The sequence below is a fragment of the Esox lucius genome, chromosome 6 (assembly GCF_011004845.1).
Source record: "Esox lucius isolate fEsoLuc1 chromosome 6, fEsoLuc1.pri, whole genome shotgun sequence".
NCBI lineage: Eukaryota > Metazoa > Chordata > Actinopteri > Esociformes > Esocidae > Esox > Esox lucius.
In genome coordinates this window covers 25,333,598-25,361,087 of record NC_047574.1, presented here as the reverse complement: position 1 = coordinate 25,361,087, position 27,490 = coordinate 25,333,598, and the positions used below count along the sequence as shown (strand labels likewise).

Genomic DNA, 27,490 nt, shown 5'->3' with positions numbered 1-27,490 from the left:
AAACACATTGGCTGAAAGCCTGTTACAGGAAAGAGGCTCCATATTCTGGTATTTTATCAAAAGCCGGTTCCAGCAGCTACTTATTCTGCTGTCTCCTGGTGAACTCATTGCCCATATCTCGGTTTTGACATGCTGGTGTATGACCTATGACCTAAATATGTTTACACGCCCTCTGTAATGGCTGAAGTCATGTCAAGTTGTAAACGCGTTGAAACTCCTGCAATTGATCGAAAGCCTATTGGAGGCTTCACTTAGTTACCGCTTCACTTGACAGAATGCTTAGGTGAAAGAACTTCAGACCAAACTGGGCCATTTCAGTTGTTTCTAAACACTGTTTTCCTTAAACATTTTGGTGGAAATTCTAGAACAGTGGATCTGTCACAATAAACCAAGTGATAAGCATGATAACCATATCTAAATTCAAGGCACTATCAGAGATGGATTTGTGTCAACCATGAAACAGATATGACTGAACTAAATGAAAGACTTAACAAGCATTTTAATGAGCAATAAAAAATATGATAACATTACTTCCATCATAATAGGAAATTTCATAGACACCATTTCCTCGAACTTGTTGAACGACAGGCCAACTCACAAGATGGTAAGACATCACTATGAAAATTCAACATTAATAGCAATTTATTTTAATTTCATTTTCTCAAGTACTAGATATGAAATAGATATAATAACAGCATTTATCAGGTATTGTTAATTAAAATTTCTTAAAGCATTGCCATTAGTGACCTTGTTTTTTCACCTTTAATTTACCAGGTAAGTAAGTTAAGAACACAGAGTTATTTACAGCAACAGCCTGGGAAAAAGTGGGGCTATCAGACTTGCTCAGGGTCAGACGTACAGGCTCTGGGATTAGAACCAGCGAAACGCTGTTGACCACTAGGCCACCCTGATGGCTCCAAGAAAAATATTTTCTTTGAAATAGCATTTAACAGTTTAACATTTGAGAAAACCACATGCAGTGCACATGCAGTGCAGCGGAATGTTCCGGAATGAGACATCTAAAGGACACCAGTCCACATCTCACAAAAATCAGTCAACAATTATTAGTGACGTTTTGAGACATTATAATCCCGGGAAAAGCTGTGCATCTGCATTCGATTGGAGAGATGCAGGAGCCTCACGCCTGACACAACATTTACAGACCTCTGCTCAACCGCTTTCCTTTCAGTGTATTTCTCTGGGCCTCAGATGCCCACGCAGGCAGAGGATGAGGGAACAGACTATTATGGTACGGGGAAGATATGTCCACAAAGGAACACGTACAGTATTTGTCATTACTGTCACGTCTGTCACTCAGTATTCCAGGGCGGGGCTCAGTAACGACTGGGAGGGGCTCCCTTCAGGTGGTCCCAGTTGTTATACAGGGCGTAGATACCGGACAATGCCAGGCCGGCAAGTCCCCCTCTTGCTGCCCCGCGGACACCACCTAGAAATACACCAAAAAAAAGACAATGCATATACATCACATTCAAAACACCTACCCAGTTAGTGACCGAATCAATACAAACCAGTCAGGGGAATTCTTATACCACAGAGACATTCTGCACCTGCCATCACATTGACAGGGGAACAAAAACCAACCCACAATAGGAACATGTCATGAGTTATTTTACCACAGTCAACTATGACTAAACAGAGGCATACAGGAGGCCAGGAATTTGCATGCCAAGTACCGACATTTACATGTCAAGTAATTTGGGAGACACTCTCGTCCAGAGTAGTAAACCTGAATATTTTCATTCATTTTCTCCTTCACTTATTTTCTCCTCTGTGGTAATAAAACCTTTGTACAGGGGGGTCCTTAGGGCTTAGAGAAGCACATACAGATTGGGTAGACTCGGAAGATAACGTTTGAATGAGAAGCCATGGTTACGGGCACATAGAACCAACAGCCTTCAGAGTGGGGCTGACAGGGAGGGGAGCACTGGCCCCGGCCCCCCATCTCACTGATAAGGTTCCCTCGTACCACAGACACCGGCCGACACCCACGGCAGGCAGCCCTTAGATAACGTGGGGGGGTTTGCGTCACCCTAGCAGGGAAATAAAGAGTCAGCTTCAATTTAAAAACACCCTGCTCAATCAAACCTGTGACGCAGTCGCCGGTAGGTGCTCAGATGTCAGGTCGAGGGAAAAACACCAAACCTTTTGTTCGTTGTCGAAACAGCTCCTGGCCAATTTCCACAGACATGTCTGTATCCAGAGCGCCAGGTTATTTTTCACTGATAGGTCGACAATCCTTTGATTACACATTCCTTTTCCCATGTGTGTCAGTGGTGTTTGCTCATTTTTCACACAATGGCACGGTGTGAATCACTACCACAGCTATTTAGAGACTTCCTAATGTAGCGCCAGTCTGACTTGGAAACCAAACTGAACGGGTGGCGTACTCGGCAGAGCCGTCGGCACAATAGAGTAATGACACAATGGTTCCGGTTGGTAGCCGGCTACCACAGCACAGAAAGACCAGCTCTTTTCATCCCGTTACCTTCACAGGCAAGGATACTGTCAAAGAAAGCCGCGAGGTTTGGTGAGGAGTCCGCAAGCCATATAAATGCACACATTAGCTGTGTGAGGGGACCACAGACATTCACCATCACAATGATGGAGGCGGCTCATTCAGTACAGTGCCCTCTGTAATTATTGGGACTGTAAGCATTCATTGCTGATTTTGGCTCTGTACCCCAACTGTGTGGATTTGAAAGCAAACTATTAATATGAGGTTCAAGTGTAGTTTCCTAGCTGTCCTTTCATTGGTTTAATTATTTCGAAATGACAACCCGTTTTATAAATCTTCCCCCACTTCATAGCATTACAACACCAGAGGAAAATCAGAATCGCTCCTAAAGAAGTCCATTAATCCTCTGTTGGTCAGTCTGTCTCCATGTCCCTGCTAGTCACAATCAGAGCCACAGGTCTAGACAAGCCTAATAGGAAACTACAGGCAGCTCTTCACTTGGGATTTGGACCTTGGCCTGACTCAGCAGTGCTTTTCTAATTGCACTGAAGGGCTGATTAAAACAAACAGGTCTCTACCACAAACAGAGAGCATAAACAAGAGTGAATGACCCTGTTAAGTTGAGCAGAACGACATGATTGTGTTTTTGGCCATAAAATATTTTACAGAGGTTAGCCCGTAAGCTGAACAGTTGAAACGTGACAGACATGGTATGCCTGACTAATGAGTTTCAAGCACGCTCAGGCCACGAATAGAAGTTGTCTGGCAAAGAAAACCGCAGGGTCAACTCAGACAGGGAACAAATGTTCATGTGACACCACATCGTTGGAATCGGAACGGCCCGTCGCTACTCTCTCTACAGCGTGGAAATCCCATGCGGACCCCATGGTTGTAGCATAGCTGCTGGATCCCACTGCTATGTATTTAATAGGCCATTCTTAACCCCCTCGGTTGATTTCGTACTCCCTCCGCCCCCAGTGATGTAAGTGTAGTCCGTTGCCCACTGCAGTGCTGGACGCTGTCCCTATGATAAAGCCTGGCAACCAAGGCCAGCCACGCCCTCATTCCAAACTCACTAAACGTGTCAATCAAACCAACCAGTTTTTAGGCTGAAACAAACCCACTAAACCATTAGGGAAACCAGCTGGTCGTCTTGGGCAACAACAAGAGAAAGTTCTGTTTTTCACGGGAATGTTTTTATTTGCTTCCTCTATACAGAGCATGCTAGGTCAGGGGGAAATGGGTATTTATCGTTATCTATAAATTGCGTCATCACAAGTGCCAGACAACAGCTTTACTGCAGGGGAAACAAATTTCAGGTACTTACGTTTACTGCCATACATCTCTGGGGCAGAGGTCAAATGAATGTTTATATTTTGGGACCAACAACATTATGTTCAACTCCAGCGTTTAAGGGTTTTTCTGTTCATTATTTCCAATGCTTCCTAGTTACAGATTTGAAAAGTGAATCACTGGTTTTACTGTACCAGAACAATGGAATTCCTCCTCGCAGTTACTGAAATACAAAACGGAAATGTGAGACGGCCTCTCTGTTTGTTTCCTTTTGTGGGCAAGGACCAGAGCTGTGAAAATATTTCTGGGCCAGGTATTGTACTACAAATCCCAGTCCCCAGTTCCTCTACTAACCTGTGGACTTGTACAGCATTCCAGTCAAGGTTCCGGCAGCAACGGTGTTGATGTCATCTTCTGCTCCTCGGGCCTTCTCCACAGCCACCCCAAACACACTGTACAACAGAGCTGAGGACACGCAAGCAAACGCTGTCGAAACGCACTGAATAGAGCAGACTTGAGTCCTAACTCAACACACGTCGAAGAGACGTGTTGGTTTTACACAGCACAACATAAAAACACACTGAACGCAGTTCTAGTGAATTAGCGGCACATTAACTCTAGAGAGGGGCACTGGAGGAACACTCACCCAAGGAGCCAAGCGTGTTGGCCCATGTTGCACCTTGTCGTGTTATTAGATTCAGGACCCTAAAACGGAAGGCATGTGATCTCATTACATCTATTAAACACACCGGTTTTAACTCCAATGTTCAACAAGGATCAACACCGGTTAGGAGTAAAGTGTCACACTGAAGACTTGTTTTAGTCTATAGGGAAATCCTACAGCTGAGTATCAGGCCGTGTGTCAACAGACCGACAGTGGGATTTTCAGTGGCGTCTGCTAACAGCGCTCTGTAGAAAAGGAATGACCCCGGTCCAACCAGTATTCCCACTGGAGCCAGCATTACTCAGAGAACACCATGTACCTGTGTCTGATTCTGACTTTGCCCTCATCTTCCCCAGACGGGGACTCAGCTGATTTCATGGCCCTTTGATTGCGTCCTTGACATCCCCAGCTGTGTTAGAGACCCAAAAGTCAGGTCAGGTGTGTCAACACAGGTGTGTTTGAGCTACACGTCATTCAATGGAAGAAGGTCAGCCTGACAAAATTGTTTTGAAAGCAACTGACGCAACCCAACCATGCACACTAAAAACAAGAAGGTTCTGGGAGGATATTTTAGGGGTTGTTCTAACTGAAACTGCGGGAGAAGCCATATGAGTTATTTTAAGAACCCTTTGAAAATGTCAACGAAGAACCCCCAAAAGGATGCCCCAATAATATTTTCTTTTTCAGGGTGTAGGCCAACTTCACCCAGTTTTCATGTTTCTGTTATTATGAAAGATTCTCTTGAAGGTGAATTTGTTTAATGTGTGTGTGTGATTTACCTAATTTGATAGTAGTATAATTCAATGCTTTTCCACACTCAGTCTAGCAGTGTTCTGATATAAAGTGCGCAGATCATATTATAAACAGGGTCCAAAAGGCCAAGCTATGAACAACCCTTCAAGCATTATCCTTTCACTCATTACTGTAACAGTACAGATTTCAAACCACACAAGCAACCTGTAAGAACACTGAATCTGGCCAAAACCTAACATCACCACTTATACAGAAACATTTAAATATCTTTAGACTGGAAACATTAAAATCCTCGTACCACCTCCACCATAATGCAATGCATGGCAAGTCCATGATGTCAACAGGATCAACCTGCCATATGATGCAAACTGCCCTCTGGTGGTCGATACCAAAATGAATCATTCAATTCCAAAAAGTGTTTGTGGCAAATACACTTCAACTCCACTTTATTTAGTGATATTGAATTGAATGAACGAACTAACTTGCCAGGCTTGACTATACTCTGGACCTAGTAAATACACAAGTGTACAGAACATCGAAATATCCTCTATTGTTGACACAGCTTTTTAAGACCACTTTTCTTTCCACTACACTGACGAACTTGATATGTTAGACTGTTCTCGGTCTCACTATAAATGTGGTGAACATTTTAACCACTATATAAACAATATTCCACATGCCTTTTCCACCATCCTCCTGTGATGATCAAATCAAAATGGAATCCTCTTTGGAGGAATGAGGAATCCATTCAACACAGGAGAAACAATATAAAAGGCTTGGAAGAAGCTGCTGGAATTCTATTTTATATTCTCAGAACATTTTTAAAACACCCACCCACTAGAGCAAGGGAACTCTACTCCTACCTTACGAGGTCCGAAGCTTGCTGTCTTTCTGTTCCACTCCATCATTAACTCCACCCACCTGGAGTCCCTTTCCTAAATAAGTCCCTGATTAGACAATTAAAAAAATTAAATAGAACTGGCTTCGAGGTCTGAAGTTGAGTTTGTGGGTACTAGGGTAATATGGGAAATGTATTTTCATGTGTGTTCAATACAAATAATTTGCCACATCAATATATAGCAATATTTGTGACAGCATATTGCTATATATAAAGGGAAATACTATATTATTGAAGAACTAATTAATTTCCACACAGAATTTCTTAAACCACTGACACTAATTTCTGCTCTCCTGTGATAAACGTTCAACCTTAAGAAGTTAAAGGTTTGCACCATATTTCAATTAGGAGTTATCATTAATTAGGTGAGGGATCTGGTTGGACAGAAGACAGATCTGAGTATATACCGTTAATCTCTCCCCCATCACGATTGACTTCTTTGATAAAGATATACTTAAGAAGGTGATGTCAAACCTTAAGTCATCTGTCTGTCTAGATATGGGGGTGACTGTCCAATACAGTGGGTGAAAATGGCTCTAATTTCTTAGGTGGCTCACTCAATAAAAATTTGCTGCATGGTCGAGTTGCCAGAAAGAACACTTTACTGTGCAAATGCCACAAAAAAGCCTGGTTACAATATGCCCGACAACACCTTGACACGCCTCACAGCCTCTGGTACACTGTTATTTGGAGTGACGAGACCAAAATAGAGCTTTATGGTCACAACCATAAGCGCTATGTTTGGAGAGGGGTCAACATGCCTATAGTGAAAAGAATACCATCCCCACTGTGAAGCATGATTGTGGCTCACTGATGTTTTGGGTGTGTATGAGCTCTAAAGGCACTGGGAATCTTGTGAAAAACGATGGCAAGATGAATGCAGTATGTTATCAGAAAATACTGACAATTTGCATTCTTCTGCACGAAAGCTGCGCATGCTCTTGGACTTTCCAACACAACAATGACCCTAAGCACAAGGTCAAGATGACCCTCCAGAGGTTACAGTAGAAAAAGCTGAAGGTTCTGGAGTGGCCATTACAGTCTCCTGACCTTAATATCATCATGCCACTCTGGGGAGATCTCAAATGTGCGGTTCATGCAAGACGACCAAAGACTTTGCATAACCTGGAGGCATTTTGCCAAACGAATGGGCAGCAATACCACCTGCAGGAATTCAGGGCCTCATAGACAACTATTACAAAAGACTGCACACTGTCATTGATGCTAAAGGGGACAATACACAGTATTAAGAACTAAGGGTATGCAGACTTTTGACCAGGGGTCCATTCATTTTGTTCTTTGTTGCCATGTTTTGTTTTATGATTGTGCCGTTTTGTTATGACCTACAGTTGAATGTGACTCCCATAAGAAATAAAATATGTTTTGCCTGCTCAATCATGTTTTCTTTACAAATGGTACATATATTACCAATTCTCCAATGCTATGCAAACATTTGAGCACAACTGTACTGATATTTTGGGTTGTAACTGGGTACAAAAGTTAAACTAGCTGATGAGGAATTTATGAGTTACATTCTTTAAGAATCAATAGTTAAGTATAATAAATATGTAGGTCAGATATCGTATATGCTGTCAGATGCACCCTTTTGCCTTGATTCACTTACAGTTCTTCTGTACATACTTGCTTTTTAATTGCATTGCTCTCACAGCGCCACTATTTGATTGTTTTAATTACAAATTTTTACAATTTCAATGTCTAGCAAGCAAGTTTATTTATATAGCACAATTCATACATAGAACCAATGCAATGTGCTTTACAAAGAGAAAAAATATAAAAATACAATAAAAACAAATCCTCAAATGAAAACACTCATCTTTACTCACCTTACTATTACATTTATTCAAGCACTTTCAAATGCATCCCATATAAGAAATGTGCTTTATAAATAATGCTTTTCCTGTGGGTTCAACATAATCATAGCATACAAAATACTTGACGTTTCTGCAAAGCTGGGGAGTTGCATTGGTAACTCACTGTACATTGCGTGGTTTAGACCAAGCCATATCCTTGGTTTCTGACAGTCCCATGCGAAGACCATTGAGTGCTCCAAACACTGCACCTGAGAAGCAAAACAAACAATAACTCACACAATTGGTTTTGACATTTCATAAAGGCTCAAGAGCAATTCTCAGGCAGAAAACAAGGTTTCACCTGTAATACAACAACCTCCAATGGTGAAGAAAGCCAGTTCAAATCTGCCTCTGGTTTTGTTGGCACCAGTTGGTAGAATGAAATCGTCAGAGTCCTATGGGAATATTAGATGTCATTCATGTAATTAGAGATACCGGTCATTGATGTAGCAGATTGCCAACTTGAGGACTATCAGTAAGACTTAGAACTCACATGTGTAAGGTATCTTGGATCCACATTGAGATATGGTGAGAGGGGGCTCATACCAGTCACTGTGTAATGAGAGTAAAATACAGACAATATTAAAGGTGCTACGCTTTGCCATAACTGCAAAATGTTTCGATTTCAGGTTGAGCCTCTTACAACTTACATGGAACACCAGCAAGTTCTTTGTTCGAATATTCGGACGACGCTCCACCAAATATGTTAAAACCACCCTTACTAGATCCACCAGATGATGTTCTTGGTGAGGTATCGTCCATGATTCCTACCTGATTCTTCTTTCCTTGCTAGGAATTACACTTAAGGAATTATTAGCTTCGAATTTATTAGTATCCTATACAGGTACTCTCTTTTTGACAGTATTTAAACAGCTTGTTTGTTAACTTGCTAGCAATGCTAAGTTGAAGAAGCAGTAAGCACTAGCTACCTATTGCTTTGAGTTGATTATCTTAGCTAGCTAGTATGGTGGATAGTTAATTATTCAACACTTACTTGTTTTGCAATCATTAGTTAGCTACATCAGGGTGAAATACGAGCTAGTTTCTCAACTCCATCACAGACCGAATAGCAGTATTAGATAGCTAATAGTAACAACATGTATTTACAGCGTAGAAAGCTATGTGGTGGCTAGCAGAGTTGTTGTTGACATCCACCACTACCATATGACAACTATATTTGTCCCTCAAAAAGCCGTAAAGCAAAGAAAAGATGGGGGCATGTCTTTGTTCGGATCGACAATTAATAAGGTTTGTAAGATATCTTTTAAAAGGTGGATCATATTATTCTTGGATGTAACATTATGCTAAATGTATGTTCTCGCAGGGCTAGTAATATTAAAGACGAATAACTTGACTGCTTTAATAACGTGTTCGTCAGTTAATCTTTACTACAGTTTTCACGACACGTTGTGCGTGCTGTCATGTCCGTCCTGTCCAATGATGTCGATCCTCTCTGGGCAAGTGCCCAATGAAACTCGAGATACAAAGCGAGCTGCGCAGGAGCGGTTAAGATCGTAGATAGAAATGCATATGGCCAGCTTGGCACACCTTGTGCTTCAGGACGTTAAGACAATCCACAATATTGGAAACCAGTGACCATACGCAGCCATTGCCAAGGATTTATAATTCGTGAGGACGCTGGTTTTGATCTGACAGAGGTGCGGCAGAATCGACTCAATTTCGTCGAGGGTCAAGACAACGAATCTAAAGGATAAAAGCCCGGTAAATACCCATCTCGAGACATTAACCTCGCACCATCGTTTGATTTAGAATCATTGTTCATGCGTCAAATTCTGCCACATAGCCTGCCTTGTAATCATAATACCGAAGATACAATAACGTCCTGGTTATGCCAAATATAGACAGCTTGCCTTGTCTATTGAGCATTATGCCGGTGATATACTCGGGCAAATGCTTCGAGACTGGGCTTTGTGTGAATTACTGTAAAATAAAATACCCATCTCGCAACCGGATGACTTCTGATGACAGAGAATTTGTTGAGAAAATCGTACCAAGCCAGTCTTAGCCCTCAAGCCTTGGCTATCGTTTTTTTATGCCCTCTCCTCAAGCTGCATGTGTCATCGATGCTGGACTTGACCCTGTCAACCCGCCAAGATGATCTACACGAATAGTGACTGTAGACGCCGTTTATAGTTTAATGTATTAAGCTTTATATGATCGGTAAATTGCAGTGCTGCTAGGCCGATACAGATCATCTAGAAAAATCTATTGAATAATGCATTAGCTGATACGAAAAAAACATATTCCATGGTATATGCTCGACGCTAACGATATTCGCTATTTGTATGGCGGGTAGAATGAATTCACGCAGTTATGACTTGTGGTCTGAGGCAGAGACTTCTCGTGTTATCATACATTATTAATAAATCCTACATTGTAATCGTATTTGTTTTCTGCCATGTGACAATATTGCTTTGTCATTTTGGGATTCGTCAGTGTTTTACGCACAAGAAAGCAATCTTTTTCATACATCTTCCTCTATCTTTGTAGCAAGGCGGCCTTTTTAGTAACAGGCCATTTAATCCCCTCCCATAATGCATTGTGCTCGTCCTAGTCCCTACTGTATTTCCTGTTTATTGTTGCTGCTTTGTCTGGTAATTTTCCATCAAATAATAATACTTTTGTCGTATGTTGTCCTCAAATGTAGTGTATTTGCTTACATCTTCTCATTATAAATGATTTCTTATTTTTCTAAAGCTCATACGAACGTTTAACGTAGTACCACAGCCACTGAATTAATGTTGTTTTTTGTTTCATTTTCCCAGTCTAACGTATGTAAAACACTTCCGCTTGGTTAATGTGCCCACGTTTTCTCTACGTTTCGATAGTGAAAAGCACAAGTATGCCAATATTTTTACCTGTGGTATTGAAAATGTGCTTCTAAATTATATTCTATGGGATGTTAATTAAACATGGTTTGTTTTGAATGTATTTCTCAGATGACAGCAGTTTTTTTCTTTCTCTCTGTTTTAGGAGTGGCATAATCAGTTATCAGTATTGTTGACCATTTATTAACAACAAGCTCAGAAGTCGCACACAGATCGACGCTGCTCCAATGGAAGACTCAGAGGCAGATCTAAATTCGTCTGAACCAGACGCGCTTGGAGCAGACTTCATCACCGTCGAACTGGACACCCAGCCCATAGAGTATGTCGTCAAGTGGGCAGAGGTCGGGTCGAAGTTCACAATATCCTGTGTGAAAAAGGAAGCGGACGAGGGGTCTGGCCTAAGTCTGGATCAGGTAAAGGAAGAGCCGGATGAGCCCTTTTTTGCCCAGTATGAGGAAGAGTTCCCCGGCTGTGACATAGCCGAGCAGAGTGTCATAGTGAAGGCGGACGACTCTGACGAGGATGACCACACTGAGCCAGGGAGTAGCCAGCTGGTCCCTGTTGGAGATGGCTCTGATTCAGGCTCAGAGAAAGGGGAATACAGCTCACCGGGTGGAAGCTACCACTGCAACTACTGCGGGAAGTGTTACAGTCATTCCTCAAGCCTCTCAAGACACCAGCAACTGCACACGGGAAAGGCACCGCCGCCCCCGAACAAGAAAACGGATACAGCGTGCGCCGAGGGAAACAAGTACAAGTGCACCCAGTGTGCAATGCGCTTCAAAAGCAGAAGAGCTCTGGGAACTCACCTGAGAACCCACCGAGGCATGAGGGTTTACCCGTGCAACATCTGCGGGAAGGATTTCAACCACAGCTCCAGCTTGTCGCGTCATAGGCTCATCCATAAAAAGGGGAAGGGCATTCCCTCTGGCGCTCCAGCTCCCGCCATCAGCTATGTCCGCCGCCAGCCCAGCAGCCGGAAGAAGAAAAAGCAGACTCGTGAGAAGAAGCACACCGCCGAGAAGAAGTTCACTACGGAGAAGAAGTCCCCTATGGAGAAGAACCTCGCCGGGGAGAAGTTCTACGCATGCACACAGTGCGATATGACCTTCAAGAACTCCATTGGCCTCTCGAAACATCAGGTGTCCCACGTCAAGGATCTTCTGAATAACTATGCCCAGGGCAAAGGCAGTCTGGCCAAGTCCTCCGACCTGAAGATACGCCTCAAGCTGTGCTCCCGGGACAAACCCAACTTCTACACCCTCTGCAAGAAGAACAAGCGCTCACGAGCGGCAAAGCGCCAGCGCCAGGCGTCCGTCTCGGAGGAGGACGAGGGCCAGTACGCGTGCGACCAGTGCGACAAGCGCTTCAGCCAGGCGCAGAGCCTCGCCAGGCACCAGCAAATGCACAAGGGGGAGAACAAGTTCAGCTGCTCTTACTGTAAAAAGACCTTCACCCGGCTGTCCAATCTCCACCACCACGAGAGGTCCCACTCGACGGGGGGGAGGTACGAATGCACCACGTGCAGCAAGACATTTGTGCACTCGTCCAGCTACTCCAGGCACAAGCGGCAGCACGCCGAGGAGGAGGTGCGGGCCCACCAGCGTCTGCGGATGAGCATCGACGAGACGGCGCCGCTTGAGTCCGACTCTGAGTGAGGGTTTGTCGGGGGTTAGCTCTCAGCCGCCGCCCCTCGCCACCCCGTGCGGAGCTGACAAAACTGAGATTCATGGGCAGGGACGGTCGGGGTATCTGGTTCGGGACTGGAATTGGCATTACTCTGAGTATATAAAGTGTGTGATGATAAGTTATGGTTATATGATATCGGCAAATTGTATATTGGGATGCGGTTAGGAATTAGTTCACCCATGTGTATGTTTTTTTTTTTTATTTTAATTATTTTTTGTTTCTCCTAGATTGCACTGACCATGTCTGCTGCCCATGCAAAGGAATATTTAGATTTACTTTGACATTCCCTTTTGGTCGTTGTTAGCTACCCGGGTTAAGGCAGACGGGTCGCTAGGATCTCGCCAGCTGTGAAGTACTCTGTGCCATCTGCGTAGTATATCAGTCAGGGTACCAGCCCTTACCACGCGTCAGAAAACAATTTGATGAGAAAACGCTTCTCCTGTCAAGTTAAGCCATTTCCTTGTTTCCTTTGACTTTGATCTTTTCAGTTCATCCGAGTGATCTATGATGCTTCAAAACCAACCGTTGATCAAAACAATGAAGTACTTAACGAGAGAAAAAGTAAGTAGAGAAGATTGAATAAATCCAGGCATCATTTGTAAAAGTGAATCCTTAAACTGGCAGGGGTTCCATTTTCTCCCCAACTTCGGTATGTGTTCAAAGATCTCCATGCCAACATAGTTCTAAAATAAAAAAAACAAGCGACACAGCTTTATTTCTGTGTTGGTCTTTGATTTGTGCATCTTTGTTTTCCATTTTTTTTTTCTTTTCTTTCTTTTTTTTTCTTCTTTAGACTGCTAGCGTTGAGTGATAAACCAAGTTTCCTTTCAGCATGAATGCTTAGGTGATTTAGTTTTCTTCTACTACAGTATTCAGATGAATGTTCAGGTTGTTGACTTTAGGACTTTCATGTCAAAATATGAAGTCCAATCAGATCCGTAGAACTTGAAAATTCCTATATTTGATATTTGCCAACATATACTGCAATTACCACAATGTATCAAATTGTGATTCCATATAAATATGTGTATGCATGATGAATATAGCTTGAGATTAGTTTACAATATATGTAGGTTTTACATCTACTGTGAGTATGTAAAAACATTGCATTTGTGGAAGTGAGAGTAATTGAAATATTTAATATGTGCAGTGTATTTTGACAAATACTCTCAAATATTCCTTGGATTTAGGATTTCATATTTTGTACACGTGTGTATTGAGGTTGTAGGGAAACTGCACTTCTTATTTATGAATTGGGAACAAAGGTGCAATTTACATAGTAGGGAAGGCAATTCACAGCAATGACAAATATAAAAACACCTTTTAGTGGCAAAGCTATCTTTGTTTCCCCCCCAAAGTTCCACTTCTTCGGATGAACTTTTCACAAGACCATTACCATTCACAGATATATTATCACAAGCTGTCAACTAATTACTGTATATCACCAAAGCTTTAAAAAAAAAAAAAACGCTTGTATACATGCATAGCCAGATGGATTTTATTTTTCAGTTAAATTGTCCAATTATCTATTGAAAGTTAGTGTCCTGTTTGATGTTTATATTTGCTTTAAGCAACCTGGGTACTCTGAACAATGATCCACACTTGACCGTTCTCGTGAATAACTTTTATTGTTTTGAATTGGAAGTTAGCCGTGAATTCTCTTTATTTCTTTCAGTGTTTGAATAGGACACCTTGGGAAACGGTTTAGTGGTATGCATCAAGCACCGGCCCAGACTATTACACCCACCATGTTAATTGAAAATGGAAAAAAAGCTTGGTACTTTCCCTGTATTTATGTCAGTTGATGTTTATTTAGTTGATTTTGTTTGAAGAGCTAGATCCCCCTGGTTCCTCTCAGGGCCCTACAGGCTTAGTTGAGTTCAGTTTTATTTGGTTTGGTTTTCTGTTGTGGTTCTGGCCTTTTTGTCCAGTGGCAAACAATATTCTCCTCTCTCCTGTTTATCAGCAATCTCAGCCTTTTGGATTGTGAAACTAATAATGTTTTATTTTTCGCTGTCATTATTTAATTTTTTGATGCAGCGGACCTACATCCTATAGAGAGGTGTATGTTTTTTGTATTGTGTTTGCCTTTAGAAAAACAGTTGACATGTTTTGTCTTGCGTTTTTGTAATAAACCTTTCATGAAAGAAGTGGTCCATGATGTCCTGGAAGTATCAAAATGATTTCTTGGGAAAAAATACTTAATTTTGGTAATTCACAGTTGTAATTTATAGTCTCCCCACTAGATGGCTGCAAATCACTTTAAATTATCAAGCATGATCTGCAAAAGAAACTAGAAATGTGTCAATGTTTTGTTTAGAGTTGTTTAATCAGAGTTTTTTTTTATTCAGTTGTGAATTAAATTGTTTGAGAATAGTTAATATTATTTGTCAGGTTTACTTGTTTAAGACAATTTAATTGCTGTATTTGTCTTCTGATAGTACACTTTACAGGTTTTCTCTATTGCTTGAACACTTTCTCAGAGCAGTTAACATGTTGGCCATATCTGGAACACTGTTGGCAAAAATGAAATTCTATTTGCAAACTATACTATGACTTGAAACATACATAAAATACATGACACAAAATCAACTACTTGCATCAAAATGTACAACTGTCTCATCAATGCACAATGGCCTAATAAAAACCAATTACAACAGTCCAAATACCCTTACATGTTGACCCCTCTTACCATTCTGTTCCGTTTGTTGATACTTCTATTACAGAATGCATCCCAAAACGCTAGTAAACATCACAGCTATATTATTTTCCCTATTTATTTATTTTTTTACTGAATATGACCAATGCAGAAAGTCTGTCAAAGGCAGTGATATCCAGAACCATAAGGCTTTATAATACCTTGTTCAAATTCAGTGGTGTTCAATATTCAAAGATTACAAATAAAATACACCAAGCTAACCAATCACTGCAAAAACAAAACAATGTAAAAACATGTTAATAAATATGTGCTGTATATAGTACAGTAATGCTGAAATAAAGTGTGGTGAATATCCTTACTCTTGATATCACCGTTGATCTGCTAGAACTGGGCTGGTCCCATTGCCCAGCCTCACTCCTGGAAAGGCCTTGATTTGCAATATGGTCAATAATCGTGGCATGAAGTTCTACACCAGGGTTCATATTATTACATGCATCTGAACCCCTTTGCCTTTCCCCTTGCTTGGTCCATTCTTGCAAATCGCAGGTCATAGGTGACCTCTTTCATGCATGCATATGGAGTGATTAATGATTGAACAGCTGTGTGTGCGTGCAGAAGGGGCTCACAGTAGTTTGCATCACCTGTGACCAAATGTTTCAACTGAGTTTTGCGTCTAGCAGATAGTTGTGTTTACTGACTTACAAAGACTGGCTAAGCTAAGCAATTTCATTCTCTGGGAAAAATAAGAATGAATTGTTTTCCAAAAAATAGAATACTGCAGAGCTCATTAGATTAAAAAGGAGATCAACTGGATCATTGTGTCAGTGTCTGGTTTAGGGTAAGGACAAACACTAACCTTGGTCAAATGTCTCCTTAAGGGCATTCAGCCTGTTTCAAATGCATCTTTGCACTCTCCATTGAGTAAACCAACCACATTCCTTTCTGTCTTCAGGGCAGATCTGCCTCCAAGACATGAGTGAGTGAAAATCCAGGGTGCTTGCTGATTTGAGGCAAGACTAACATCACTAACTGAACACTAAGGGGCAGGATCCCTGACACAGATTAAACCTAGTCCAGGACTTATATCAAGGTTGATTTTAGTCAAGGATTAGGGATAATCTATGACTTGGAAAATATGGTTTAGAAATTAGAGGGGAAAACCTGTTTGGCTAACATTCACATTCTTGTGTCATTTTTATGACAAGTAGCCACTATATATCATGCTAAAAGAAGTCTAGCTAAAAAGACTGCTAACAAAGCTATTTAATAAATGCTACTCAATACTCTTCTTGATTTATGTTTTTTCAGATAGTCTACTTAACAGTGTAAAAGAGTGTATTATATGCATATATAATGTTGTATATGTATTGTATTCTGTATGTATATACAGCTCTGGAAAAAATTAAGAGACCACTGCACCTTTTCCTTTCCTTTCCAAAAAATGTAAAAGGAAAGTTTTGTGTGAGGAACAGAAGCATTCAGTTTGCAGTGGGTCTTAATTTTAACTATTATGTTCCTCACTAAAAAAACTTTCCTTTTCGACCTTTTTGGAAAAGAAAGGAAAAGGTGCAGTGCAGTCTGAATTTTTTCTGGAGTTGATCTGAAAACAACATTAGTCACATTTAGAAAGAATTGACTGAAATTGAAAGTAGAAAAGGACATTTACAGAAGTAAATGTGGTATGCTTCCTAGTCTTGTTGGGCATGAAATAATAGAAGCAGAGTTAGTGGTTGGACCTGTCGAAGTAATGGTAGTAATAATGTTTTCTTTGATGTACAGCTCTGGAAAAAATTAAGAGACCACTGCACCTTATTCTTTCCTTTACCAAAAAGTTGGAAAGGAAGGTTCTGAATGAGGAACAGAGGGGTTGATGGAACATTAGAATATTCAGCTTCATTGCTGATGAACGATTACTCACTCAATGTAATCATTGCATTAGGAGTTCATGCACTGAAGGCCACCAGGGGTCGCCAGCAGCCCAGAAACCTGGGAATGAAGAACACTGACCTGGTACGTCTACTTTTAAGTGCTTTGGTAGAAAAAGAAACAAGTGTGAAGTGTTTAGACGTCTTATGGCATCCTATCTATAGTTTTACTGTAACTTGCATTTGCCTTCCTAAAACACCAACATGAGATTCATGTTTTTAGATCATTTTGAGTGCATGTTACTCTTTCATTTATCACACAGTCACATTTATGTTGCCGCACAGTTCATCTGGAAGATTAAAGAGTTAAATGAGTGTATACCCGTTCTCTATGCACCACTAAATGCCTGGGAATTTTCATATTTTATGTATGAAAGGTAGCAAAAATTTTAGTTTACACCATCTAAGTTGAGTCACTGCTTTGTTTTGTCAAGCAAACTACTGTATTGTTTTTTTGCATTTTTAAGTTAATTTTGTGTTGCAGCTGGACCAGTCAGCATGTTTTAATAGAATTTCTAACTTGAAGACTAGTTATGGCCAACATTTTCTTCATTTAAGTCAATTGAAATGCACTGAAATGTATGCAATTATAGTATAATATCAAAATATTGTTCTTCAGGCACATTGCAGATGGTCAGCTAGCAATCTTTTAATATTTTGGGCTCTTGGAGCTATTACAGTTTGAACCCAATAGATGGCAGCAAAAGAATAATTATAAGAAACAATTTCTCAAGTTGTGTTCAAATATTTAGCAAACCTATCTAATAAAACAACTTGCCTATATCATACTAACACCTATTGGGGACCCACACCACTCGGGCTTCTCTAGAATCACTCGAGATGGAGGGGTGAAGGAATTTGTAATGACAGAGAATTGGAAAAAAAGTTCCTATTAGAATTCAGGCTTTGCAGCTGTGGAGTTTCTGAGCCCTCAAAGTGAGGCAATAACATTTGCCATTGTTGCCAGGCTAGAGGACTCAGACTTCCTGGCAACCCCAAACTAAATTACCCAGGCTTTTCTGTGGGCCTAAAAACAAGCTCTGTGTTCCGCAACAAAAAGGGCATTGAGAAGAGGGGAGAGATGGCCTCCTCAGGCTCCTGAAAAGCCAACTCTGAGCCAATGAATGAAGGCAGAGGGCTCCCTCTATGAGAAAGGCTGTGGGAAATGGTAGTGATGTCATTATGAATGCATTTCTGAATGTTTCAGTCCACTCGCTTCTCTCTGGCCCCCCCCCCCTCCACTGTTCCCTTCCTGTCTCATTGGGGTCCCATTATTGGGAGCTGACCAATGCTAAACAAAACAAAAAAGTTAAAGCCCAGTACCGGGGGCCACGGTGAGACGCGGTCTCCGTGGAAACTGGAAAACAGTGCTATGGGGTGTCAGTTCCTCTTTGAGACCAATGTGGAGGACCTGAGATAGAAGAGAGGCTGAGAGAGTGGAGCGGATCAGCAGGAATTTGGACACCTCGAAAACAAATTTGTAAGCCCTCATTTACAGGGGTCTTTCTTTAAACAAAACAATTTTAAGTCGGTTCCAGTCTATTCACCCAAGCTGGCTTGGAGAGGCCTAAGGACTTATTCATTATCAGTGAATCCTCCTGACCGCTCCGTTATGTGTTAGCGCATGTCAGCAGGAATTGAAAAATATAATTAATTGGTTTTCAGAAAAGAGAACTATCATAATAATTAATGTACAATCACTTTCCATAAATGTTTAATCTATTTATTAATGTCAGATCTTCCATTTTCTGTTCTTGCAAGTCAACATGTTTTCCCACAGGACTGACAGGCTGGAGTCAATCCCATTGCAGGTGAAAAGCTTTGCTACTTTTAAAGTTAACTTTTCAGTTCCAGATAAACAAGCTTAAGATAACCAAAACACAACACCTCTTTCCCCTGTTTCCCCACAGAATAACCAACAAATAATATATTACCTCGGTTCACATATTCACCCAACTCAATAGGTGGCAGTTCATTCTTGTGCCAATCCCTGATAAGCTAATTTAATGAGGTGAAAATCAACAAGGGCCAAAGGGCAAAACTATTAGATAAGCAACAAGCTAATTACTGACTCTCACAATCAAGTGGAGCTCAATTCCTCTAATTTAGGTGATGTTTAGGCTACACCATCTCCCTGCAGCCATGTTTCAATCAAAAGCTGGTCTAAATATGGAAAAGAGTGCTCGGCACACTCTATTCATGTACTGCAGTTGATAACAGTGTTACCGTCATTGTTTCATTAAGATGTTTTTAATGTGTTTTCGTTGGAGAAGACAAAGATAGCGAGTAGGGCATTTTCACACCACCGATTCAAATGAAACCATTAACAATACAGAGCAACAATGATAACAAACGAACACAAACGGTGTCATATAATTGTTTAAAAAGGGACACCAGCAGGACCCACCTCAGAGGGGGGGGGGCAGAGGTAAGGACCGGGGATGGCAATATTGATGCGACCGACGCCAGTGAGGTGACGCAATGCATCACTTTTCAGTCCTCCCGGGCCGTCAATAGAAAGCTGCCCGAGGCTCCAGCCGGGTCATAAGTGCTCTGGGCCTGGCTAAGGGGATCCCTGTGTGGCAGATGAAGACTCTCCCAGGAACGTTTAACCGGTCCCTGGCAAGTTCAGCTTTCCTCCTCGCTCTCTCCCCGCCGCCGTGTTACATCAGAAGTGGGGCGGGGGAGTCGGAGGGAGGGGGGCTTAGAAAAGGGAGAGTGGAAGGGGGAGGCGTGTGGATACTGATTTAATAAGGGGGACATTATTTCTCTATTTCTCTATCTCTTTCATGCAGATTCAGACGAACGGAGGGATGTAAGCGCTTCCCTGTGATTGATCCCCGCTGTGGCTGAATAATGGATGTATGACAGCCACAGTCTGGTACTCTTCTGGTGAATGGAAGCGATGGCAGGGAAGAACAAAGTCCACGGTGGACAAGTACGACTGACCTTGGGAACTACAGAACACAGCTGGGCCCGGATCACGGCACGGCTTCTGCACAATATGTGGGTTTCGGCAGGGATTGGCAGAAGCAATTTACAGATCAATCGGCACAGCGGAGGCTCCAGTGTTCTGCTCCAACCTCCCCTCCACCCTGTGGCATGGCTGACTTGCTATTATGGCTGCTGTTTATCTATGAAAGGGTGAACTTGAACATTTCACTTCTAATGTATCCTGCTCAGCAGTTAAAATGTGACACCCTGACAGACTCAACACTCTCCATAATAGACTCTCCCTCTGCCCCAGAGAGAGAGAGAGAGAGAGAGAGAGAGAGAGAGAGAGAGAGAGAGAGAGAGGGCTCCGGGTTCCCCAACCCAATCAGAGGTCTAGGAGCAGGGCTTTTTTCTTCTTTTTTTTTACACAAACAAAAATGTTCATGGCTCAACACCCAGTGGCAACACAAGATGCGATTTCTTTTCCCAAACAGCCGTCGGGGCCCCTAGCACGTCTTATCAGCACAGAACAGAGGGCCGCTGCAGCCCAGGCAATTTAACCCCTGCGATAGACATGGCAATTCTCTGAATTGGAGGACGAGGATGGAGAAAAAGAGAACGAGGAGCGAAACAAGGAATGAGAACCTGGAAGGAGTGAGGGGTGGAATGCGCGCGCGAGGACAGTACGCGTTTGCGCATGTTGAAAGAAGCCGTCCAGTAATCTAGCTGCCATGTTGAAAAGCATTTGGGTTCTACAAGCTCTCTCAGAGAGGCGTTCTTGTGTGTTTGAGAGAACAGAAAAGACAGGTGAACATTTAGCTTCACGTTGTGGGATTGGACAGCTGATAGCAATCCCGCAATTTCCATGTCCTCCACGAGTTTCCGTGTCAGATAACATGGAAGTGGGGATTGGTTGGTCATCCGAGCCGTCTCTATACTACACCATGGTATGCTTCTGTGTAGGACATTGGGGTTCATTTTATCATCTGTCGGCAGTAAGAAGTGTCAACTGGGTTCTTTTGAAAGGCCCAACTAAATTTTTTGTTTGTCAACGCACCAGTCTCCAGTCACTTTGTTCTTATGCTTAAGCCAGTGTTGTATTGTGTTTGTTATCACACTTCAAGTAATACATCTTCAAGTTTATTTTTTTTATGGCTCTTGGGGTTTGCATCTTGAAACCTTGTATTTTCTTTCAATAACTCATAATCAGGGTTTAGTGAAATTCGTCCTGGGTCTTCCCAGGGGTGAACATTTTACTGTTTGTCCTGGCACCGAACAGATGATTTAATCCTTATAATCTGGATGAGTTATTATTTAAATCAACTGTTTAGTGCAAAATGCTCACCTCAAAGAGACCTCACGACTGAGTTTGGGAAACCCAATTTTAGGCCAGTGAAAACAAGATTTCTCTGCAATGTCCTGATTTTCTAGAATTCTGTATGAACGCTGGATGAACCTAAAGTTCTATAATAAATCCTTTTATCTTCAATGCAGATGCAGAAGGCTGTAGCTATTATTACTTTAGGATGATGAATGCAACAAAGCCTCCGTGAAAAACAACAATCTAAGAAAGCACCTCTAATCATCCTCCAACTGGGATACTTTACGAAGAATTCAATAAAATATCCAAGATCAAATCTATTTCAAAACGCCTTCTATAATTTATTAGCTACTATTGAGAGAACATCATGTATCTAATAAGCACCTTCTACCATGTTTGAATAAAAATGGCCAACGGCTTAAGAGGCTGTATAGCCCTTCTTAGATATATTTATACTAATATTTAATTACTGAAAATGACCACTGAATTATACACTGTACTCCTAGCGACATTTTAAGAGGCAGACACTCTTTCTAAATGCATCAGGTTGGCAATGAAACAGACAGTCATTGGTTAATACATCTGTAAGGAAACATTTATTAAAATAATGAAACATGTGACAACTGAACAGTTGAAATAAAATCAGCAATAGGGATAAGGCTTCGTACACAAGTCCAATTAATGCAGTGTTTCTTAATCCTGGTCCTGTGGCCCCTCGAAGGGGGCATGTCATTTTATATAATCAGCGCTAGACACCTGATTCCACTAGGGGATGAATTCAATCAGTAGCGGTTTAGGTGATGTTCCTGCATTAGCAGTCTGCATTCATGGAAAACGATACCATATATCGGCACATTCGAAAATCACTTTCAAATTGTTAGCGCTCCATCTGTAATGTGTAAACAGTACAGATTGAATCCGAACAACACAGGTTGAATCCGGGGTTTGATGATGGGTAAGATCAGGTGTTTAGTGTTAGGGCAAACATACAAACGTGTACCCCTTAGAGCAGCCGTTCTTAAACCTCTCCCAGGAACCCCCAGACGTCTCATACAACTAACTTACCTGAATCAAGGGCTGTGCTAGCTCTAGAACGGCCGGGGTTCCCTGGGGGAGCTTTGAGAACCACTGTGGTTCTTCGCAGATTATCAGACGAGCCACTTGGGTTGATAAGATATCAGGGGGCACATCACGGACCTCAGTGAGGGCAACCAGGAAACACTGATTTAACGAACCACAAAGAATCTCAAATAAAACAAATGATGTAGCTGGTTTTGTTGTTTATGTAATTCAAATCTTTTTCTTTTTCAAACATATATAGAAAATAAGATAGAAAAATACATTATAAACTTGTAACAATGGCTGCAGTATTGTATTGTCATTATAGGCAAAAATGTGGGCAGGGTCACACAATCCATGGAGAAAATGCTGAAATAATCTATTGAGTTTGACAGCATGGTGTCTTACAAGACCTGTGAATAGCACACAAAAACAGGAACTATGCTTTCAAAATGGCCCAAATGAAATGTCTGATAACAGCATAGTGTGTGAACATTTCTAAAGCTGGGGATGTCATGCTTTATTCATTATGATATGTCTTCAACCGTAGCAAATCAAAACCATTTGTTTTCCTACACATTCACAAACAAAATGACATGTCAAATACTCGTATTCCTCTTCAAAGTCAATCAATGTTCTTTAAATAATAACAGGACTATTAAGAGCAGTGATATTTAGACCTATCACAATCATAATCACTGTAATGGAGAATCTCTACTGATTCATAATGTATAGCTGATAACGAGGATAGTTATACGATAGAATACTTTCTGAATGATAATACTGAGACTGAAATAGAGACACAATCGGCTACTATCCATACATCGCCGGAGGCCATTCCGTTGCATAGTAAATGAAATGCGGGTATGTGGAGAAATGTTTTGGTGCAAGGGTGTACACGCAGTCAACCACCAATCACCGCAACCGTGTGAACCCTTCACCCACAACTAGCTACTGGAGATGTGGAGTCAGTGGCAGTCTGGTCAATGGGACTACAGACTCAACGGTCCTCTGAGGGGGGCAGAAACAGACATGTCCTCATCTAACACGATAGAAAGCTCTCCTCCGAGAGTATTGGGATGTCTCGAGACGTAAGGCAGTCCAGAATGGCACTTGAATGGTGTACAAGTACAAAGTACTCGGCTGTGTTCACCAGGTGAGGGAAGTTCCTAATTTAGACCTAAATGTCCAGGTGATGGGAGCTCATTTAGGTCTTAATTTGGAACTTCTCTCACGTGGTGAACAGAGCCAGGTACTGGTGAACACTGGGACGTGCTTTTCTTTGTACGTTTTACACCTCTGAATGAAACACAGTCGAATGACAGACCTAAGGACTATTATCTCAGTGAAGACACAAACTTCACGTTACAGGTCTGTTTCATCATATAATTACTCTGATACTACTCATCCCTTTGGCACGGTGATAGAAAACTGTACCATGGGATCGAAGTGCTGCAGGCACTGATTTGGCCCGTATTGGAATACTTCTAAAACTGATGTTACTACTCTATGGTGCTACCAAGAGACTTCTGTGTATCTACTAACCTAGTCACTGATAAAGGTGGTGGACAGGACAGTGTATGTGACTCATCTGACAACATGACTGAGGCGACTGGCATCTCCGCAGCTGAGAGTGTGTGCTGACCTGGCGTGCAGCTTAAAGGCTGATGACACATTCAGATATCAGAAAACATGAGGAAAATAAGGCACTTTGTCGTCACCCCCCCCCCCCGCCCACTTCAGTTAAATGCTCAACCCCAAATAAAAATGAAAGGTTGTTTTGGTCTTCACCTCTCCATTCGCAGAAAGAAAACAGGATTGTTTTCGTGACATAAAGGGTTCATTTCTCTTTACAATACTTGAACGTATAAAAGACTATGTTTTCTAAAAAAATAGATTGTTCTCTTCGCCATGAGCACCCACGTAATAATAGAAGTGTGTTTTCTATACATTGGTGTCCTCTTCCTTGTTTTTACACTGTATCTACAATATCAATACACTTGTACAGGAGACAGGCAAGCATGGCTTTTACATCCTCGAAGATACGGTTTGTCTGCATGGTCTTCCACCCGGGTGACGCGGCACGGACGTTAGCTTGGATGCGCTTCATACTCTGAGTTGTCATTTCTGAACCAGGACATCTTGGGGAGTCAGAAAAGAGAGGGGTCATCGGCTAGCAGGGATGGATGAGTGGAATGGGAGGAGACGGAGAGTGAGAGAGGAGAGAGGGGAGTGAGGAGACCGAGGAGAGTGTGTGTGAGAGAGGAGAGAGGGGAGTGAGGAGACCGAGGAGAGTGTGTGTGAGAGAGGAGAGAGGGGAGTGAGGAGACCGAGGAGAGTGTGTGTGAGAGAGGAGAGAGGGGAGTGAAGAGACAGAGGAGAGTGTGTGTGAGAGAGGAGAGAGGAGAGTGGAGACAGAGAGGAAAGAGAGGAGGGCGGCGACAAAGAGAGAGAGGAGGCAGAGAGGAGGGTGAGCGAGAGCTGAGGAGACGGGGGGTGGGGGTGGATGGGTGGGGTAGTTAGCACTCGGCAGGCCACACAGCACTCCTATACAATCAGTGCCAGCTTTGTAACCATGACAGTGGTAAGGTCACCTGGGCAATGTGGTGGACCAACGTGGAGGGGTGTCACCAGGAGGGGTGGGGGTGGGTGGGTGGGGGGGGGAGCAGAGGGGTAGAGGTTGGCGTCCTTCTTCATCTTCAGGAGGAGGCGACACACACACAGTGTCACCAGGGAGTGTGTGAGGGTGTGTGACGTGTTTGAGGTTGCCTGGCCGGGCCTCAGGGACCATCTGCATCGAGTGTATTTCAGAACTTATTGCTCGACAGTGATTCAGTGCAGGTCAATCCACCTAACAGGCAGATGGTGCCGTCAAGCCATTGTGTCGCGTCCATTAGTCAGGTGATGAGAAGCTGCGCCTCGACTGACCGTGACAGGCCAAGGCAGCTTAACGTGCTCTGCTTTTCTACCAGAGAACTGATCTGGAGGCGGGCAATGGCCAGGTCGTCATTGGGTGAAGAGTTCAGAGGTCAGAAGGTCAGGGGTTAGTTGCCGGTGGCGGCTGGGTGGGGTTAGGAAACAAACAAACAAACAGGAGGGAGGGAAAAGAATCAAAAGGAGAGAAAGAAACAGGAAAGGAAACAGACAGAGGAGATTAGTGTCAGCTAGTGAAGGCAGGGTGACCACATGACTCAACTAGTCACAGCATCCACTCAAACCACCATAGCTGGTCCTGACCAATCAACACGTCATAATCAGTGTCTCCATATCTTTCAAAACATCCGATGCCAGACACCTGGACGGAAGATGTTGTGCAATATTTGAAAAAAAAGGACATTCATTATTCTGATGGTATACAGGACAATAATATGGTGGGTTGGTTGAATACAATAGATCAGGAAGAACTATTAATCTATAGCAATACAAGGTTTTAAAATCATGAAAGCATGATTTCACATAATATGGAAGAAAGTCCCATCCCTCCTAGCTTCATGTTAAAAAAAGGAGGAAAATTAAAGAAACCCATAACATTGTGGCTAATGGTTAGTAGCAGTCAAGTGAATGGAGAGTCAATCTAGGCAGAGGGAGAGATCAGGATGGAATGGAAAAGTCTTGGACAGCAGTCAGTGAAGTTACTGTAACCAGACTGCTAATAAGCATTAAAGCTCTCCTGAAGTTCGAGCGTTAAGCGGCTGGTAGTAATGGAAGTGGATATTAATACGTCTCATTGATATAGAAGAAATTAATTTAGAGAGGATACAATGAGAAGAAGACCACATTGTTGTGGGGGGAAATAATTTAGGGCCAAAACATTTTTTTTTTTTTTTTTTTTTTACTCAATATACTTTTTTATTGCCTTTTCAAAGTATGTTTTCTATTTACAACAAACAGGAAATCTTTGCTTTAATGATACAAAGCAACACTACATGGTATTTTCTAGAATAGCATACAAGCCATGGAAGTTGAAGCTGCGAGCATGCTAAAGCGCTCACTTCAGCCGGTGCCCTCAGCTTAGGAGACAATAGACAATTCACAGGACACATAATATAAAATGCATTTGCATATAAACACTGAAAAGGTCCTGTCTTTTGTATAAAGCCCTAAAATATATTCAAAAATATAGGACATTTTCTAAAGTGGTACTATAAAGCTGCTATGATGCATATTTGTCTTTCCTACAAATAGCCCTCTAGAATAATCCTTGCTATTTCTTTGCAAAATACAAGTAAAATCTTACATTTCATATACATTCCTGCTTTATATTTTTTATATATATTTATATATATTTCAAGAAGCCACAAGTAAATACTATTTTCTTTGCAACAACAAAAAAATAAAAAGAAGCTTACAGTAAAACATAAAAAAATGTCTCAAGTGGAATTTGTTTGAAATGCATTCATACTCTGTCAATATCTCATCCATAGAGTGGACAATTCTCTGTCCACTCCATAGTGGTCTGTTTAAGACATCTGCAGCTTCGATCATACATGTATTAATTTACTCCTTTCATTTCATCGTCTGAGGTTTGTTGTAGTTTTCACTTGTCAAACATGTCAGCCCTTCTGACTGGAGCAGAGGAGATGAAGAATGCTTTTTACTTAAAAAAAATATTGTTCAGTGCAAAATAAGATTTGTGTCCCAGTCTGTCTTTTCAAATGAAGCAAAATTCAACAGATGTGAAGAAAAAAAGAAAGGTGTAGCTTCTTTACCAGATTGACAAAAGATTGTAAATCATACCATAATCAAATTTGAGAGCAGCTGTAAATGTTTTCAAATGCACTGTGAAATGTACAGGGGACAATCTAAATCGGAATAAAATGTTTAAATCTGTAGACCGAAATGTTTGTACTTATTTAATCATGTATTCACTATTTCCGGACTATTCAAAATCTTTTCCAATACAAACTGATAAAGAGGCCCACATTTCAGACGCCATCTTACACCTGTTCCTCCCCTGCCTCCATCAGAGACAGCCTGCCTCTAACACACAGTTTTGACTGGTTGGTCTGAACTCAATCCACATGCCTCATGGTTCAACCCCAAAACCGCACTGATACACAAATGTCAATCATATTACATTGTATTACTGTAATGTTTGG

General features: G+C 41.8%; 3 protein-coding genes and 1 long non-coding RNA gene across 6 annotated transcripts in view; 2 read left to right on the top strand and 2 right to left on the bottom strand.

The window, feature by feature from the left end:
- Positions 1-482: 482 nt before the first annotated feature.
- timm23b (translocase of inner mitochondrial membrane 23 homolog b (yeast)) lies at positions 483-9,369 on the bottom strand. 2 transcript variants are annotated; one of them, XM_010896214.5, is made up of 8 exons: positions 8,950-9,369; positions 8,606-8,744; positions 8,449-8,507; positions 8,257-8,350; positions 8,080-8,164; positions 4,416-4,474; positions 4,124-4,234; positions 483-1,447 (listed from the first exon to the last, which is right to left on the bottom strand). In XM_010896214.5, the coding sequence occupies exons 1-8, from the start codon at positions 8,962-8,964 to the stop codon at positions 1,335-1,337; spliced, it is 675 nt and encodes a 224-aa protein (XP_010894516.1). In that variant the 5' UTR covers positions 8,965-9,369; the 3' UTR covers positions 483-1,334. The 2 variants fall into 2 exon arrangements, with proteins under 2 accessions (XP_010894516.1, XP_010894517.1); XM_010896215.4 differs by having other exon boundaries at positions 8,606-8,756; positions 8,950-9,367.
- A 111-nt stretch (positions 9,370-9,480) lies between these two features.
- On the top strand, positions 9,481-15,167 carry LOC105025498 (zinc finger protein 135). 2 transcript variants are annotated; one of them, XM_010896212.5, is made up of 2 exons: positions 9,481-9,677; positions 10,950-15,167. In XM_010896212.5, exon 2 carries the CDS (start codon positions 11,032-11,034, stop codon positions 12,460-12,462), a length of 1,431 nt encoding a protein of 476 aa, XP_010894514.1. In that variant the 5' UTR covers positions 9,481-9,677; positions 10,950-11,031; the 3' UTR covers positions 12,463-15,167. The 2 variants fall into 2 exon arrangements, with proteins under 2 accessions (XP_010894514.1, XP_010894515.1); XM_010896213.5 differs by lacking the exon at positions 9,481-9,677 and adding an exon at positions 10,518-10,570.
- Positions 15,168-17,120: 1,953 nt separating this feature from the next.
- Positions 17,121-21,482, top strand: LOC105025496. The gene is made up of 3 exons (XR_829141.3): positions 17,121-17,162; positions 18,839-18,888; positions 19,873-21,482. It is a non-coding gene; the product is annotated as an uncharacterized LOC105025496 (long non-coding RNA).
- A 3,556-nt stretch (positions 21,483-25,038) lies between these two features.
- LOC105025495 (protein quaking) overlaps positions 25,039-27,490 on the bottom strand; it is a 65,511-nt gene continuing 63,059 nt past the window's right edge. The window contains exon 8 of the mRNA XM_010896211.5: positions 25,039-25,452. Coding sequence (XP_010894513.1) covers positions 25,436-25,452 — 17 coding nt within the window. The 3' untranslated portion in view covers positions 25,039-25,435. The remainder of the gene's footprint in view (positions 25,453-27,490) is intronic.